General features: G+C 42.2%; 1 protein-coding gene across 1 annotated transcript in view; it reads left to right on the top strand.

The window, feature by feature from the left end:
• TTBK1 (tau tubulin kinase 1) overlaps window positions 1–16683 on the top strand; it is a 95571-nt gene that overhangs the window by 41757 nt on the left and 37131 nt on the right. The window contains exons 7-10 of the mRNA XM_010577805.1: window positions 1809–1874; window positions 3397–3489; window positions 4212–4337; window positions 15760–15914. Of these exons, the coding sequence (XP_010576107.1) occupies window positions 1809–1874; window positions 3397–3489; window positions 4212–4337; window positions 15760–15914 (440 nt within the window). The remainder of the gene's footprint in view (window positions 1–1808; window positions 1875–3396; window positions 3490–4211; window positions 4338–15759; window positions 15915–16683) is intronic.

A 16683-nucleotide genomic window follows, 5' to 3' on the forward strand; every position in this document is an offset into this window, starting at 1 on the left:
ACACTGAAGTAGGGAAAGACATGAAAGACAAACTCCCATGAACTGCAAACATTGAACAATATTTGTTCTGAAAACATTACGGGTTGCACACTGGAATTGTTCACAATACGCTCTTATTTTATGGCTCATGAAAAGTATCCAAACACACTAGCTTCCACTCGTGAAGGAAAAGCGGAATGTCCTCTTGCTTTTGAATATGTAGAGGACATTTATGGTGATGGCTGATTCCAACAGATGTATTCCAGTGGCCAGTATTCTGCTTTTCAGGAACTCAAGTCAGTGAGTTCACTGGAATTCTGAAAAATATTTTGCAATCATTTGTCAGTGGAAATCCTAAATGTATGTTCTGGGAGGAATGAAGTACATGATCATGAATATAATATCTTTACTATTACCTGCTGCTAAATAAGTAGCTTACAGCTCAGGCTGGTGTACTGCAAGATTAAATGCTGCTTAAAGAGCATGGGATATGCATACAGGTTCTCCTTGTGGAGTATTTGATTAACATAAAGGAGTCATAAGATAGACTTGTAGCTTTTTTTGCTTGGAGTCACTATAACTTAAGAGCTGCATTATACACCATTCAGGTCTGTGTTAGTGACACAGTGTTGGTGAATTTGTTTAAAAAACATTTGAAGTTTTATTCTTTCTGAGAGTATTGAAACTCAGAGCAACTTCCCTGTACCCAAAAAGAAGCAACTGAATTGTACGTATTTAAACTGACAGAAGTGTGCCCTGGAATAAAAGTGCAGAGTTTTAGGCTTAGTTCTGAAAGTGTAGGCAGAGCTGAAGGAACAACATGAATCACCTGACCTAAGTGGGACAAGTTACCAAATTAGAGTTGTTATTAATGTGATCAAATTTCTGCAAGAGTAGTAGTTCTTTGCCCAAGCTTAGCCTTATGATGGAAGATGTCTGGACCTGAACTGGGTTTTGCCACATGAATTTTGAAAGTACTGCTGTTAACTCTGGTGCTTCTAGCTAAGCTGGAAGGATTTGGTGGATGTCATTATTTAAATGCAGTTTTTTCAGAACAATGACATCCTCAATAAGTGAACTCGCATGGTCTGATGTTCTTGTGGAGGCAGCAGTGGAAGGAGTTGAAAGTGTTGCTCAGCCCCCAGAACAGAGAAAGCCACCAGCTTGGAGGAATAGTCAGGGGAGGACTGCCTTCTTCCCAAGGCCACTAGATCAAGCCTCGAATTCCCAAGGACACAAAGAACAAGAGAATCAGAGAAAGAGAAAATAAATGTACATGGTTTAGGATATACTGGGAAGAATCTGGAAAAAAGCAAGAACTCTGAAAGTCAGAAGTTCTTAATTAATTTAAGTCTTACAGAGGATGTTGACAATCAGTGTCAGCAAACGCATAGGGTCACCTGCCGTGTGTCAGAGTAGGGGATCCCCGTTCTTGTCCTGACCAGGCTGCACTCAAGCTTTGCTTAGCTCATGTTATTCATGACTCAGTTTTGCACTTGCACTTCTTTACTAGCTTTTCCCTTGACCTGGAGTTTAAAAAGGAAAATATGATCTTGGATAATGTTCTTAGCTCTATGCCTAGACTATTACTATTCTAACCTATCACTGTAACCACCTTGCCCTCTCTGTAAAATAAGCTTTTCTAGAAATGCAGACTTGGAGTATGCTGTCTGTTTAGCTGGCTGCTAGAGCAGATGAAGGCAGTAAGAGCTTTGTATCCCTTGGGTACATATGGAATAACAGTATAGACAAGAGGTTCTCAGGAGTTAGCTGCACAGGGGATTTAGTAATTTGCTCTGTCTCTGATATTTTCTGTTGTCTCCCTTCAGCCTCGCAATGTTGCTGGTTTTCGAGGAACGGTCCGCTACGCTTCGGTGAATGCACACAAAAACCGAGTGAGTATTTTTGTGTTATAAGGAGTTAACAGCAAGGTTATTTCTCCTCAGAAGCCTGTTTTCAGGAGCAGAGAAGTCAGAGGCATGAGTTCTGGTTTGTTACCTACAGAAGTTAGTATGTCAAATGAATTCCATTAGGTGGTCAAGGCTGTTGACCGTAAAATCAAAATTATGATTCAGTTATTGGATCCTCTCTAGTTGGCAGCCTTAATAACTGTCATTGTTGCATTTTAAGGGAAAAAAACCCCACACTAAAGTGAAAATCAGGTTAAGTGCCAGGCTGCTTGCTGCTAGTTTCTAGAAGCACTTGGCTGTGAATTACCAAATGCCAAGTCCCCAAATCCATTCTCCACCTGGAATTTTTAATATTAACATCATGCCGCCAGGTGAAGAGCCACCTAGTGAAAGCTAGGTTTACTTTTCCCTGAAAAGAGCCAGTATTTACATAGTGTCTGGCTTGTTTCATTCTGAACGCTTCCAGAAGTCTCATCCAACATTCTTCTCAAAACACTCATTGGTCCTATTTCAGTAACGTTCCTGTGTAGTCAGTAAACCGTAAGTCCTCTGGTTCTGCGCTATGTGCCTTACCAGATGGAAACTATCAGCCCTCCTGCATTACCTCCAGGTTTTTGGCCTTATTTGGGATGAATCTGTAGGATGACCTGTGCCTTATGAGGAAGTTTCAAGGTTTTTTAGGGAAAGAAATTATTGTATGCAGAAGATGGAAAGTGTGATGTGGGGAGGGTAGTTGAATGCCATCATGAATTCATTCTATTTCCTGGGAGACACTGAGAAACCTGGCGAATAGTTTTTGGAAGAGCTGGATGGTGACAGCTGTAGCTGGCGTCAGCTGAAGGTATATTTAGACACAAAAATTGCTGTATAATGCATGCTATTCTTAGAAATCATGTTCTAGACATTGGATGTTGAGCACCAAAAATTATTGTATGTGCTTTGACAATTTCAGCCTTAATCCCCATGTTTCAATTTCCGATTTGCTAGGCCAGGAGGAGAGTGGTATGTGGAAATGTTACAAATCTGTAAATTGTTGTGGTGCTTGATGATGAGTGTTTTGCAAAAGTCCTTGAGTAAATGCTGTCTTGTGAAAAGAGTTTGAATGATACTTAGTTTAAAAATACTGACAAGAAACACTTTCTACAAAGTTTGTTTTTTTTCTTAATCTAGGTTATTCCATGTCCCATTAATAAATATTCCACTCCTGTACACTCAGTGAGGGAAAGTCCTGTGGAAAACTTGTGCTTTGTTGTATAGATAAAAACCTCTTTCTTAATATATTCACAAAAAAGAAAACAAATGAGGTTATTCAGGTGAATGTATTAGACATTGCCAAGTTTAATAAATGCTTGATTTTGCATCTTTAATCTGGCTTCTTTAATCGTTGAATAGGAAGTATGACTTTTCTTCCTGCTTTTTAAAATGAGGTAGCTCATCTGGAGAGCACACTTGGACTACTGAGCAGCATGGAACTTTGCTCCTCAGTCTTCGTCTCTCTTTTCTCCAGGAGATGGGTAGACATGATGATCTGTGGTCCCTCTTTTACATGTTGGTGGAGTTTGCGGTTGGTCAGCTTCCATGGCGAAAGATCAAAGATAAGGTAGGAAACCTAGTGTCTGTGCTTAAGATAGGGTGCTACATTTTTATTATTATGACTCTTACTATTCCTCCTGCAGTTCAGTGCATCTTTTTGCTGCCAGAGCCTGCTTTTCATCAGATCTTGCTGCAAGATGCTAACCTGCTTTTGTGTGTTCCGATGCACAATGTGGAGCTTGTCTTATTTGGAGTAACTAGATATTTTCTTATGCACGTTGTTAATCATATTTGATCAAGCGACTTTGACTTTGTTCTTGCAAAGCAAACAACAAAAGCGGAAAGGCTGAGCTGTCCTTTTACAGATAAACAGGGCCTTTAGAAAGGTGGAAGGATAACGCTTTGCCATGCCAAACAAGCCAAATAGGAATTGCAACTGGAAAGTTAAACAGAATAAAGCTAACTGTTCATGTTGTCTTGCAAATACTTTGTGCTAGAGAATAAAATCCCTGGAAAGAAACAGGTGACCTGTGCAGAAGGCTGTGCTAAAGGGACAGCTTCTGAAGTGTGTTTCGGACTCAGGATTCCCCTTTGGCCTTTGCCTGCAGTGATCAACCTCGCTTTGCTAGGGACACCACACAGGAGAAGTGTGTAGACACAGCACTGGGTCTAAGAAGAGGCTGTGTTCCAAGAATGATAAGACTAGATGGTATTCCAGGAATGATAAGACTGTATGAATGCGAAGCAATAGAAGAAATTCTTGGCTCTGAGATATTTTCTTTTTTCCAGGAGCAGGTTGGCATGATAAAAGAGAAGTATGAACACCGAATGCTGCTAAAACACATGCCTTCAGAATTCCACCTTTTTCTGGACCATATTGCAAGTCTAGACTATTTCACCAAGCCAGACTATCAGGTAGGCACCTTTCTTTGTTACCAATCTGATGCATGGCACTCTGGATTGGCGTTTGAATTTTCTAACATTCCCATGCACGTGTTCATATATGGCTGAGGAATACTTTTCCTAGGACTGGGAGAGAAAGGTTGGACTGGACAGTTCTTCAACATCTCAGAAGTTTTTTCTTCCCCTTCCACCACCCTGTCCAAAATAATCCTGTGCTCCAGACCAGAAATCTCTCCCCAAGCAACAGAGTACTTTTGGCTTTCATCAAAACACAGAAGTGTTGAGATACTCCAAATGTGACAGAATTTTATCACAGCATGCCAAAGTCTGCAGAGCCTATGCCAACAGCTTAACAGTACACACCAGCCCCTTTGTTTTCTTGCAGACTCATGTGGGCCTTAGCTATTATTATCTCTTTCTTTAATACTCATCTTAACATACTTTTTTTTTCCCATTCATTGTTTGCTATCAGCATGTTATGTGATCAGTTACAATAGCTCAGCCAACACAATATAACTGAGGCAACTTGATTCTGTGTCCCTTTTTTTATCTCAGTGGTTTTCTCTGTACCATTAAAGCCAGAATGATGAAGACAACATTTTATTAGCAGATCTGTGCAGTCTTACATGAGTGCCTGCTCCTGTTGATAGTGCATCAAATGAGTGGGAAAATGGTAGGAGGGTGTTCCAGCAAACTCTCTCCAACAATGCTTTTGTATTTTAGCCATGTACATGTTGCAGCATAGCAACCACAACTTTTTAAAAAAGAAAAAAAAAGGCAAATACATTCTGGGTAGTACAGTGGAAAAATAACATTTACCACTAAGATGGAGGGCTGTAGAGGGATGGAAGTGGACTGAGGAGATGCTGAGGGAGATGGATTTGTTTAGCCTGGAGAAGAAAAGTCAAAGAGGGGATCTGATTGCTGTTTTCCACTGCCTCAAGGACAGTTGCGGGGAGAAAAGAGGCAGACTTTTCTCAGAGGCAGCAAGGGAAATTGTGACTAAATCTTGGGGGGGAGATCAGAATGAGGGTTCTTAAGTAGGGAACAGGTACCTAGAGGAGTTGTGGAATTTTCATCCTTGGGGATTTCCAAAAGTTGACTGAATGAGGAACCTGATCTGACTTTGCAGTTAGCCCTGGTTTGAGCAGATGGTTGGATTAGAGATCTCCAAAGCTCCTTTTGAACTTACATCCTCCTATATTCTATTCCAGTTAAAATAATTGTGTCCTGACAGTACTGAAAAGCCACCCTTCAGATGGAAATGGAAGGAGATGTTTCCAGACAATTTTAGTGCAGTACAAATCATGAACAGCGCTTTCACAGTAGGGGATTTGTCTGAAGCTGTGAATTGCCTCTTTACCTTCAGTTTCTTGCAGGCGCAGCTCTGGGAAGAAGCTTCCTAAAGGGAACTCCCCACAAAAGTCTGGCATCTGCAGCTTGCCACCAAACACTGATTCTTCTAGCTTGACTTGGAGGCCTATTCCAGCCAGCAAATTCTCCAAACATCTCGGCTCCAGAGATGTCTTTATATTGATTTATCTGGATTTATTACTGTGAAAGATTAAAAACTATATTAGGTGGCATCTGAATTTGTCACCAGTACCAGACCCTCAGGGACATTAAGGAAATTGGGAAGTATGTCTGCTAATATATAAAGTCATGGTTTATTTAAAAATTGGAATGACAGGATTAGGAATAAGGAAACAGAATAAACCATATATGAATATAATTTGAATTTACAGGTCACCATTTCCCTTCTTAGCTTTTTAATATAATTCAATTTAAGATGTATGCTAATCACTAGGTGAGGATTATGACTGAATGCTGTCCTTTAGCTGGACGGGTTTGGTGTTTCATATAGCTACCCAGCAATAGTCGACCTCTGAGTTCTCCTCTTTGAGAGAAATTATGATGAAAGGGCAGCTTCACTGGGCTGGAGAAAAGGTTTTTCTGGCCTAGTAGTGTGTCTCCAGTGGTGTTAGTTGTGCGAAGATTATAGAAGAATGAGTATTTACTGACATTTCCCCAGAAAACTCTCAAAGCTCCAGGATCAAGGATCCCTGAGGCTCAAGAATCTCCTAAACCAAAAATGTCTCTATTTCAGAGCCCTCAATGAATTTGTCTTCCATGAACTTGTCCAGTCTTCTCCTGAATTCATGTAAAACCTTTAGCATCCATCATGTGGCAGGGAGGCACCACAGCTTAAGTGCTTGCTGTGAGAAGAACTACTTTCTTCTGTTTGTTCTAAACTTGCCATCTGCCAGCCTTATTTAATGCCCCTTACATCTTGGACATAACTGTGAAAGCTGGTCCCTAGCCCCTCTGCCGCTTCCCAGCCACACAGAATCTTACAGGCCTCCATGGTATTGCTCTTTGGTTACTCTTTTGCCCAGACTGAAGGATCCTAGTCTACTCACTTGCTTTTTGCCCAGAAGGAAACCTTTCCACACCTTTGGTTTGTGTCCTTCTCTGAACCTTGTCCAGCTGTACCTTCGTGAGGTGGGGACTTGCCAGCATTGCATGTTCAAGACGTATGTAGCCCATGAAGTGATAAACTGCAGTTACGATGTTCTATTCCATTCCCAAGACTTCCTAATATTTTATCTATTTTATCCAGTGGAAATGCAGTTTTGATTGCTCCTATTTCTGTGTACCAAGTAAAGCTTTGGCTTCCTTTGCAGTAGCATGAGGTTTTGGTAAAATCCTTCCTCTGCCATCTCCATCATTTTGAAGTGGGGAATGATGCATAAACGCTGCATGTGAGCATCCAATAATAAGATCGTTCTGACTGCTCCCTCCTCCCTCACTGTCTGAATTCTGATGTATTATCTCTCTAACTTCTCCTGATGTATGTCTTCTGGCTTTGCAGGATGCTGGATATCATAGGATGCTTTTGGCTTTAGAAAGAGGCCAGACATGAATGTAAGAAGAGCCGTACTGGGTCAGCCCCTCCTTTCTTGCTCCTTTGTAAATGGGGACAAATAGGGGACTGGCCGCTGCTGCTGTCCACCTTGCTCCAAGTGGTCCATGCCCTGAAGTTTGCAATCTTTTTCTTCAGCTCTGCCACCGTCAGCATCTGGGATTGTTCATCTAAGCAGATATGCTAGTGTGAAGGATGGGAAAGGGAGAGGGGTGAAATACATCTATAGCCCTCACCACCATTGTGCAGCACATCTTAACTGATGCATGAAAGAAAAAGCAACTGCATCTGCTATCTTCAGACTTGTTTTATCACTGTCACAGGAAGAAAGTTTGAGAGGTGGAAGGCAATGCACATACTTCATCTCAGTAACCCCATGACTCCCCTCCCCTCCTTCCTTCTCCGTATTGTTGTTTAAAAAAAGCAAAACAAACAAACAAACAAAAAAACAAAAACCCCATTACAAACAAAAAAAAGGACCCCAGTCCTCTCCCACCACTCAGAGCCATATTTCTCTCTCTCTCCCATCTACCCCCTAGCCTTGCTTATGGCTTTTTCTGTCTGTGTGAATTATCTCCTTTCTCTCTAGTTTTCCAATTCTCCTACTTGCATTCTTGCCCCTATGTGATTGGGTTTTTTTCTTTTTTGCACTTGTTAGCCACCATGATTATCTCTCGTTTGCCTCAATTAAATAATTAAACTACTGTCTTTTCCCCTACCAGCTCTGACTGGGAAGACCGTAATCCTCCTTAAAGCATGAAAATAACATTGCTAACACTCAGGACCTCAGCTGATGCTCTGCAGCATCCAAGTAGTCGCCTGCCTTGGGGGGAAAATGGGATTACTCCATTGTGTGTCTGCAGCAGGTTTGCTCTTACTTAGCCAGTGACCTTAGCTGGGCCCAGAAGCTGATGGAATGGTGAGCCTGTTATTCCTGGACCTACTTCCCATGGCAGTGAAGGTTCCCAAGATCATACTTGGTCACAGACTGTGGCTCTAGATCCATGGGAAGTGTCTAGTTCTTAACTACTGACATCTATGCCCCAAAGCCAAGCCATCAAATAGTGTTTGTCAGTAGTCATCTGCCTTCCCTTGCCATTTTAGATCCTCTGGAGCACACTTCACGCTGAGTGGTGATTTTATCACAGTTCTGGGCCCCTGAGATCACATCAGAAGAGAGAGATACCAGGCTGTAACTAAAGACTAAGTGTGACTGGAGACCACTACTCTCTGCTGGATAGATGGCACAAGCTTTGCCTAGGCATAGGTGAAGAAAATGATGGTAGAATAAAATAGAGTTGAGCTGTTATGTGATGGATCTTACTTACACCTTGTGGTTTTGCACTTCTTGGGCTCATGGCCTCTGACATCAGGCCTGTCCCTTTAATGGATCATTGTCAGTATTGGTTCATGGTTAGGATCAAACTTTCAGCACTTTCACAGCAGGAGGATGTGGGCATTAGAGCAATACTTTGGGGTTTTCTGACTCATTTGACAGCAAGAGAGACATGCCTTTCCCCTGGCATAGTGAAGATAGGATGTGAGAAAGTTGCATGAAAATCTTTTCTGCTACAGTTGCATGCTGGGTCCAACTGGTAGAGGGATAGTTTCAGGTATGGTTGGGGAGGTGGCTAGCTTCTCTCCCCAGAGATCCATCTTTTTGCAGTGAGTATCAGAAAAGAAATGGTGACCTTTGGTCCTGGAAGATTATAGAAATTGGAATGTCTTTACCTGGGAGTCCATCAGATTCCCTCAGCTGGTGGATTGTGAATTGCATTTCACCCAAGAAAAAGTGATCACACCACCTGTGATTGTATAAGACAATGGCTGTCTTGTACACATCCAGAGCAGAGGTGGGAAGATAAGAGCTTTGTACATGGACCTCTTCCTTTCAGATGCAGTTGATACCAGATATTGTCAGAGCATTTGGGAAGGGCTCTCTGTGGACAACCAGTGCCAGTTTGAGACCTCTCATGTTGGCCAAGTTATTGGAAGTCTTCCATCATGGCCTTAGTGTTTTCTCCCCAGGCATCCCTCTAGGGCTTACAAACGTGTATCAGGAGCATTCCCTTATCAAAAGGGGACCCCTGCCACTTAAGAGGTGTTCCTAATATTTATTCTTCAATACTGTCTTGGGGATTACAGTGCAGATTAGAAACTTGAACAAGAGCAACTTGCCATGCCTGAAGTTTATGCATGTGCAGAAGTTTATGCATGTGTGTCTTCCTAGATGAGCCCCAGAGAATTCAAGGCTGGAGCATCTGGACAATCCATAACTGTTTTGGGACCTTTTTCACCTGCTGTTTCAGGATTGATTGTGATTCATTTCCTGAACCTTGGTCAGAAGAAGGCATTTGACAAGATGTATCATGACCGTTTAATGGGTAATTTCTGCACAATTGGCTGCTTCTCTCTCATTCTATAAGGCATCAGCCCAAAACATGGTATGCTACTACAAAATGGGCAATTAAGCTTTATGTCCTCATGGACATTAACATCTTTAATAGAGAAACGTGTTGGGTCTCTTCTTTATCCCACCAGTAGTTTTGATACTCAAAGAGTTGGAATTGCACTTTGTCTTGTGGAAGTTGACGCGCTCTGATGTGACATGTTCTAGACCTGGCACATGGACTGACAAGCCATGCCCTCACCAGTCTACATCTACTGAGTCATGAATCCTTGTCCAGTGCTCGGGGGGGGGAAAGGTACCACAAGGGTTCCCTAGTTCCCATTGCTGTGCCGCAGTTTGGTTTATCCAGTGTATTTTCTTTACTGCGTATCCCTTTCTGTTGTTAAATCTGGCCCAATAAGAAGCTCAGGAGTCTGAACAGCCCTAAATGGGAAAAGCTGATCCAGTCCATGCTCTGCCCCTGTTTCAATACCATTCCTCTGTGACTCTGATAGCCTTCCAAGGGGAAATTCTGTATTTCTTCTCACTGGGGTGCTGTGGATCGATCTCTGCTTACCCTGTAGTTGGGGAAGAGGATCCGATCTGCATCTGTAGCCATTGCCTCCTTTCTCTTTCTGGATCCTGGAGAGGTGGAGTGATTGCTTACAGTGCAGCTAGACTGAATGAAATATACTGCCTTGTGCCTTTCGTGTTACCTCCCAGGGTTCCAGAATGGCCAACATTTCCTTTGTATATGAGGAATTCCCAGTGAGACCTATCCAAACTGCTGGTCTTCCACCACAACTTCCCTATGACTTGAAAGCTCTTTTCCAAGTAAGGCCAACTACAGGCACCATGATAAGGGATTGTTTTCATAGGTCCCTGTCTGCATGTGATGTAGACCTGTTGGGTGTACTGGAGGTGAGTCCTGTCTGGTACCTTCATGATTTGAGCCTAATTTTTAGCTTACAATTAGGTGTACATAACTTTTTTTACCTTGTGCATGAATGACAGACATACATTATTCTCAACCAGTAGACAGAAACTGGAATATCTTCCTGATTCAAGGAAGTCTTATGAGAAGATGTTACTTGGTCATCTACTACCTTTTCCTACGTTCCCTCATCACCTGAGCTCAGCCTTCCCTGAAGTCTCTTCATCTAGCCTCAAACCCCATCAAATGGTTACTCATAAAGTTTTTGAAAAAAATGATAATATTGTTCATGTATGCACATGCTTTGTCATCACTTTCCTTGTTTTTGTGTTCTGTCCAGACACCAAAAGGCTAGGTCTGTTACTGCCAAGAAAATATGGCAAGTCAGCCTCTATCTACACTTAGGTCCATGGTATACAAACTAAAAAGTTCTTAATGGAGTGGGGTATATAGGCATAGCTATGGTGGGCATTATATTCTTGCTGAAGAGGGATGCTTGGCTCATTATGAAATAACTACTTTTGGAAGGCATGTCCAGGTACATGAAAGATTAGAAGGGGCCTGGGAAGAGCCAGCATGGATTTATCCAGGACAGAGCATACCTGACCAACCTGATCAGCCTTCTGCAAGGTGACTTCTTCTATGGATGCAGAGAGAGCAGTGAATGTTATCTACCCTGACTTTACACAGTCTCTCATAATGTCTTCGTAGCCAGATTGGAAAGAGGTGGTTTGAATAAGTGGACCACAAGGTTGGTGGCAAATTGTCTGGATTGCTGGGTGTCAGAGGTTTGTGATCAGCAATGCAAAGTTCAGTTGGTGGCTAGCCACTAATGGTATCTCTCAGGATACAGTACTGGAGCTAATAGTGTTCAGTGTCTTCCTTAAAGACCTAGATGATGGGACAGAGGGACAGAGCACACTCTCAGCCAGTTCACAGAAGATACCAGTTCAGGAGAAGCAGCTGATATGCTCAAAAGTAGTACTGATACTCAGAGAGACCTTGATGGGCTTACAGGGACCTCATGAGGTTCAGCAAATGCAAATACAAAGTCCTGCACTTGGGATGGCATAAACACATGGAACAGTACAGGCTGGGGATCAACTAACTGGCTAGGGAGGAGCTCTTCTTCTGCAGACCTGTATGTTGTAGTGGTGACCGTGGAACAGTAGTGTGTCCTTGCAACAAAGCAAACTAACCATATGTTGGGCTGTATTAGGAAAAGCATAGCCAGCGGTGTAAGGGAAGTGATTATTCCCTTCTGTTAGGCACTTGTTAAAGCATATCGGGAAAACTGTGTGCAGTACAAGAAAAACATACAAACTGGAGTGAGCCCAGAGGAAGGCTATCAAGATGACTGGGAGCTAGAGCACATGCCATAAGGGGAGAGGCTGGGAGAAGTGGGATTCTTTGACCTTAAGAAGGGAAGCATCAAAGGGCATCCTGGTTTTGCCTTTTGCCACCTGTAGGGAAGACTGAGCTAGACTCTTCTGAGGTGCACAGTGAAAGGATGAGATGCAATGGATGTCATCCACAACAACAAAGGAAATTGCAGTTAGCTATGTGGGGAAAAAAAGTTATCACCAGGAGGATGTCAAACAGTAGTGGGATCTTCATCCTTGGAGATAGTCAGAATGTAACTTGACAGGGCATTGAGCAAGCTGATCTGACTTTGAAACTGGATCTGACTTGGAAGGTAAGCCCTGCTTTGAGCAGGGGGGGACTAGGTGATCGCCTGCGTTCCCTTACAACTTAAAGATCTTTTGAGTTCCAGCCCTCTGCATCTGTAACACCTCCCAACAAGGCTCTTGCTGTGCTCCTTATCTGACATCCCATGTAACTGAGGGATTGCTTGTCATCTTCCTCCTGGCTCTGCCAAGTTAGCTGTTCTTGGGCCCAGCGGAAGGAAACTCAGTATGGGAGGCTTGCAGTGACTGTGGAGACTCTTCTGGTCCCTAATAATATTGTGTCTGCAGGCAGAGGATCCCTAGATAGGATCCAGTAACTCTTCGCATGACTTCTGGGAACCGTGGTTGTTGTCGGGACTGTTCTGTGCACTTTCCCACTCCACTTTGCTCCTTGTAAAGCTTTGACCTTTCATCAGAAGTATAAAGGGTTCAGAGAAAGCTCAAAAAGACCATGGAGTAGCTTGAGAATCATGGCAGCTGAGGACTGACACTAGTATCCTTCAGCCTGCAAAAGACGACCCTACAGGGAGTACAATAGAGGTCTGTAAAATCCCAAATGGCCTGCAAAGCAAGGGTTACAGAAGAAGAAGTTACAGCAGAAAGTAACAAAAGTTGTTTTGATTGAGTGTGTCCTTGACTGCATGAAGAAATGCTAAGAATAAGACAGCTGAACTTCTAATTTTAGCATGTGATTTCTTACTTCAGACTGCTTAAGTATCAAAGGAGTGGAAGGTGGCAGAAGCAGTACCAGTTTTTAAATGGCTTCAGAAGATCCTAGTCCCTGACACTGACATGTACATCACAAAGAATCAGAAACTGTGATAGAGACTGGGCTTAGTGGACAGATGGGTAAGGATGATCTAATGAGCAGGAGTCAGTATGACTTTTATAAGGGCATCTGTCTACAAATGTATGGAGTTCTTGGAAGGAGTCTTTGAGGATGTGGGGATATTAATTTCTAAAAGTCATTTGACAGTAATCCTTGCCAAAGTAGCAGTTAGAAAGCAAATATAATCCTAAGAATAATTAGAGTAGTTATTAGAGGGTAAACAGAGAATACCCTTATACTACAATGTACATCTGTGTGAAGCGTACTCTTAAATACTGTGTGTAGTTCCATTCCTGCACCTCAAAAAGAATATCTGGAAATCAGAGAAGTTTCAGAGGAGGGTAACAAGGAGGCTAGAGATAGATTCACTTCCAGATATGGAAAGACTAATTAGACTAGAACAGTATACTGAAAAAAAAGAGAGGACTGACATGTACATGACATCTTTAAAATCAAAGGCAGAATGGCAAGAAGTGAATGGAGAATGATTGTTTTCTGCTTCTTCTGATATGAAAATGAGGAACTGCCAAATGAAATTAGCAGGTGGCAGGTTTGAGTGAGCAAAGATGGTTCACATAATTGGTGCATTCTTTGCCATAAGGTAGGAATAGTCTAAAAGCTTATGTATTCAATAATTAGGCAAATTCATGAGAAAACATCCATGTAAGATTACTAAATACCAGAAATGCATTTACTAAAAGCAAGACTATGACCCTTCAGTTATTCACATTCAGTTTTGAGCAAGAAATACCCTGCCAACAGCAGCAGCACAACTCCCGTTTCCATCAGAGGTGAAAGGGGGCATCGTGACATGAGGCTAACAAGCAGAAACACAATCCTATCATATTAAGCTGTCACAACAGTAAAATCCCTTTCAAATCAAAGAAGCTCCTACCATTGCCATATTATGTCCACTCTCTGGAGAAGTGTTACCTGTTCCTTGGTCTGACTGATAGTCAGCTCTAGGAATTCTTTTAATCAAACATAGTGCCACTGCAGGAGTGGAGCACCTAATTCTAGGTCAAAAAAGGAGGAAAAAGATGGCTCAACTGAAAGCTGCAAATAGGCATTTTACTGGAGTTTAGTGGAAGGTAGTAGGAAATGGCAGGCTCTCCTGGCCGCCTGATCATGCTGATAAACAGAACTGGAATATAAATGTAAACAAATAGGGTGTTTGTTCATGGTAATTTTTATTCACAACTTAGTGCTAATTCTATGTCATAAGCCAAATGTGTTTGTCACCATATTCTCTCTCCATATAGACTTTAGGCCAAATCCTTTAAGTTCTGCATTATTTAACTGAATAATTTTATTAGAAATGCAGGACCTCACATACGGCTGTGTTGGCCTATAGCATCCATTTTCCCTTTGACAGCAGAATGTCAGATTTCCCTGCGTAACGCACTGATGCACAGAGCACTGTTGCCAGTAGCTTCATTCTCTCCTAAAGAGTATCTGTTCTTAGAAAGCAACAAGCATAAACCATGTCAGCATGAGCATTTGTACTTGCTATCTTATAAAGAAAATTGTATCATCCTTTTTCCAGTTTTATTTTCTTCTGCAGCCAAATGTGGCAGGCCACATTGTTGTACTGGTTTCGGCTGGGATAGAGTTAATATTCTTAGTAGCTGGTTTTGGATTTAGTGTGAGAATAAGGTTGGTGACACACTGATGTTTCAGTTGTTGCTAAGTAGCGCTTATCCTAAGTTAAGGATTTTTCAGTTTCCCATACTCTGACAGCAAGCAGGTACACAAGAAGCTTGTGGGAGGGAGCACGGCCAGGACAGTGGACCCAAACTAGCCAAAGGGATATTCCATATCATAGAACATCATGCACAGTATATAAACTGGGGGGAGTTGGGCGGGAGGGGCCGATCGCTGGTCAGGGACTGGCTGGGCATCGGTCAGCGGGTGGTGAGCAATTGCATTGTGCATCACTTGTTTTTCTTGGGTTTGTTTTTTTTTATTTATTTTATTATATTATATTCCTTTTCACTACTGTTATTATATTTTTTATTATTATTATTGTTAGTATTACATTTAATTTTACTTTAATTATTAGACCATTCTTATCTCAACCCACAAGTTTTACTTTTTTTCTGATTCTCCTCCCCATCCCACTGGGAGGAGGGGGACTGACTGAGCAGCTGTGTGATGCCTAGTTGCTGGCTGGGCTTAAACCATGACAACTGTGCATAAGCATATCATAGGGCTTCAGACCAAGCTGCATTTAAGCCAGACACTGCAACGAGTCTGCATCCCAGGACTGCGTTTTCCTGTTTTGTTTACATCTTCTGGCAGCCCTTGAACTCTACATATCAAATGTGCTGTTCTGCATATGTCTAATTTACAGGAAAGCTGAGCTGAAATTAAGGCTTTAGAGTTAAGGTAACAAGCCAACTGCAAGATTTCATCAAATCAGTAGATTTATAGATTTTTTTAGATTTAAAGAAAATTTTCTGTAGATTTAAAGAAACTTCAGTTACCAAGGCAAAACCAGCCTGAGAAAGAACTGATATGATTTTATGACATTTGCTTTCATTTCTCGGTACCTTTCATAGGTAAGATGGAGATTAGAAGATGCACTTGGTCCTCACGCTCATACCTCAGATTTTTTGTGAGAGCCACCCTCAGCTACTTAACATAAATTGTTTTTGTAAATTTATTCCAGCTAATCATGTCCGTTTTCGAGAACAGCATGAAGGAAAGAGGCATCACTGAAAATGAAGCCTTTGACTGGGAGAAGGCTGGTACAGATATCTTGTTGTCCACTAGCACCTCTACTCCACCACAGCAAAACACTAGGCAAACAGCAGCCATGTTTGGGTGAGTATTGCGGTTGCGCCAGTCGGACTATGGACATCTTCAACAAAAAGCTCAATAACAAGTTCATTTTTGAAAGATTTCAAGGCCACTATGATCCTGGGAAGTTGGAGCTGCATGGCAGACACTACTTGATTTGACTTCATGTATATTAACATACATCTAAGGTGGTGGAACCCAGTTTCAGACCCTCGCTGTCCTGAAAACACATTTTCTATTGGGGTGAGTGTGTGGGTTGGAGTCGCATTAAGGGATGTCTTGAGACTTTTGGCCAGGATTGATGGAGCCCATATGCTTGTCTGTTTTGCATATTATATGGCATACATGGCTGGAGCTTCCGTGCTAGTACCTGCTGTGAGGCAGTTGTTGCCTTGCTCTGGGGTGGGTTTGTGATTGATAGTGAGCTGAACACAGCAGAGGGCATGCACTCGTCACACCTCGAACACAGCTCCTCGACCTTTACGGGGTATTTCACGCGCTGGTGCAAAGGTGCACCAAGCTTGGTGCTCAGAGGTGGAAATGAGTCCGAACAAAAGTTGATAAGGCTTAGTGCACTGGTCTGTTTTGGTGCTTTTGAGGGGGCTGACCTTAAGGGATAACAATAATCCTTAGTAATACTATAGAAGAGAAAAGCTTAGCGTTATAGAAGATAAAAGGTAAAAGGCCTATTAAGCCTCATTTGCTCATGCAAAAGGGGAAGTTTCTTCTAAGATAAATATTGTGTAATGGGCACTTCTGAAGAAGTTCGCAGCCTGCATATCAAGGGTCCTGT

This window comes from Haliaeetus leucocephalus, unplaced genomic scaffold (assembly GCF_000737465.1).
Source record: "Haliaeetus leucocephalus isolate CR32 unplaced genomic scaffold, Haliaeetus_leucocephalus-4.0 Scaffold577, whole genome shotgun sequence".
Classification (NCBI taxonomy): domain Eukaryota; kingdom Metazoa; phylum Chordata; class Aves; order Accipitriformes; family Accipitridae; genus Haliaeetus; species Haliaeetus leucocephalus.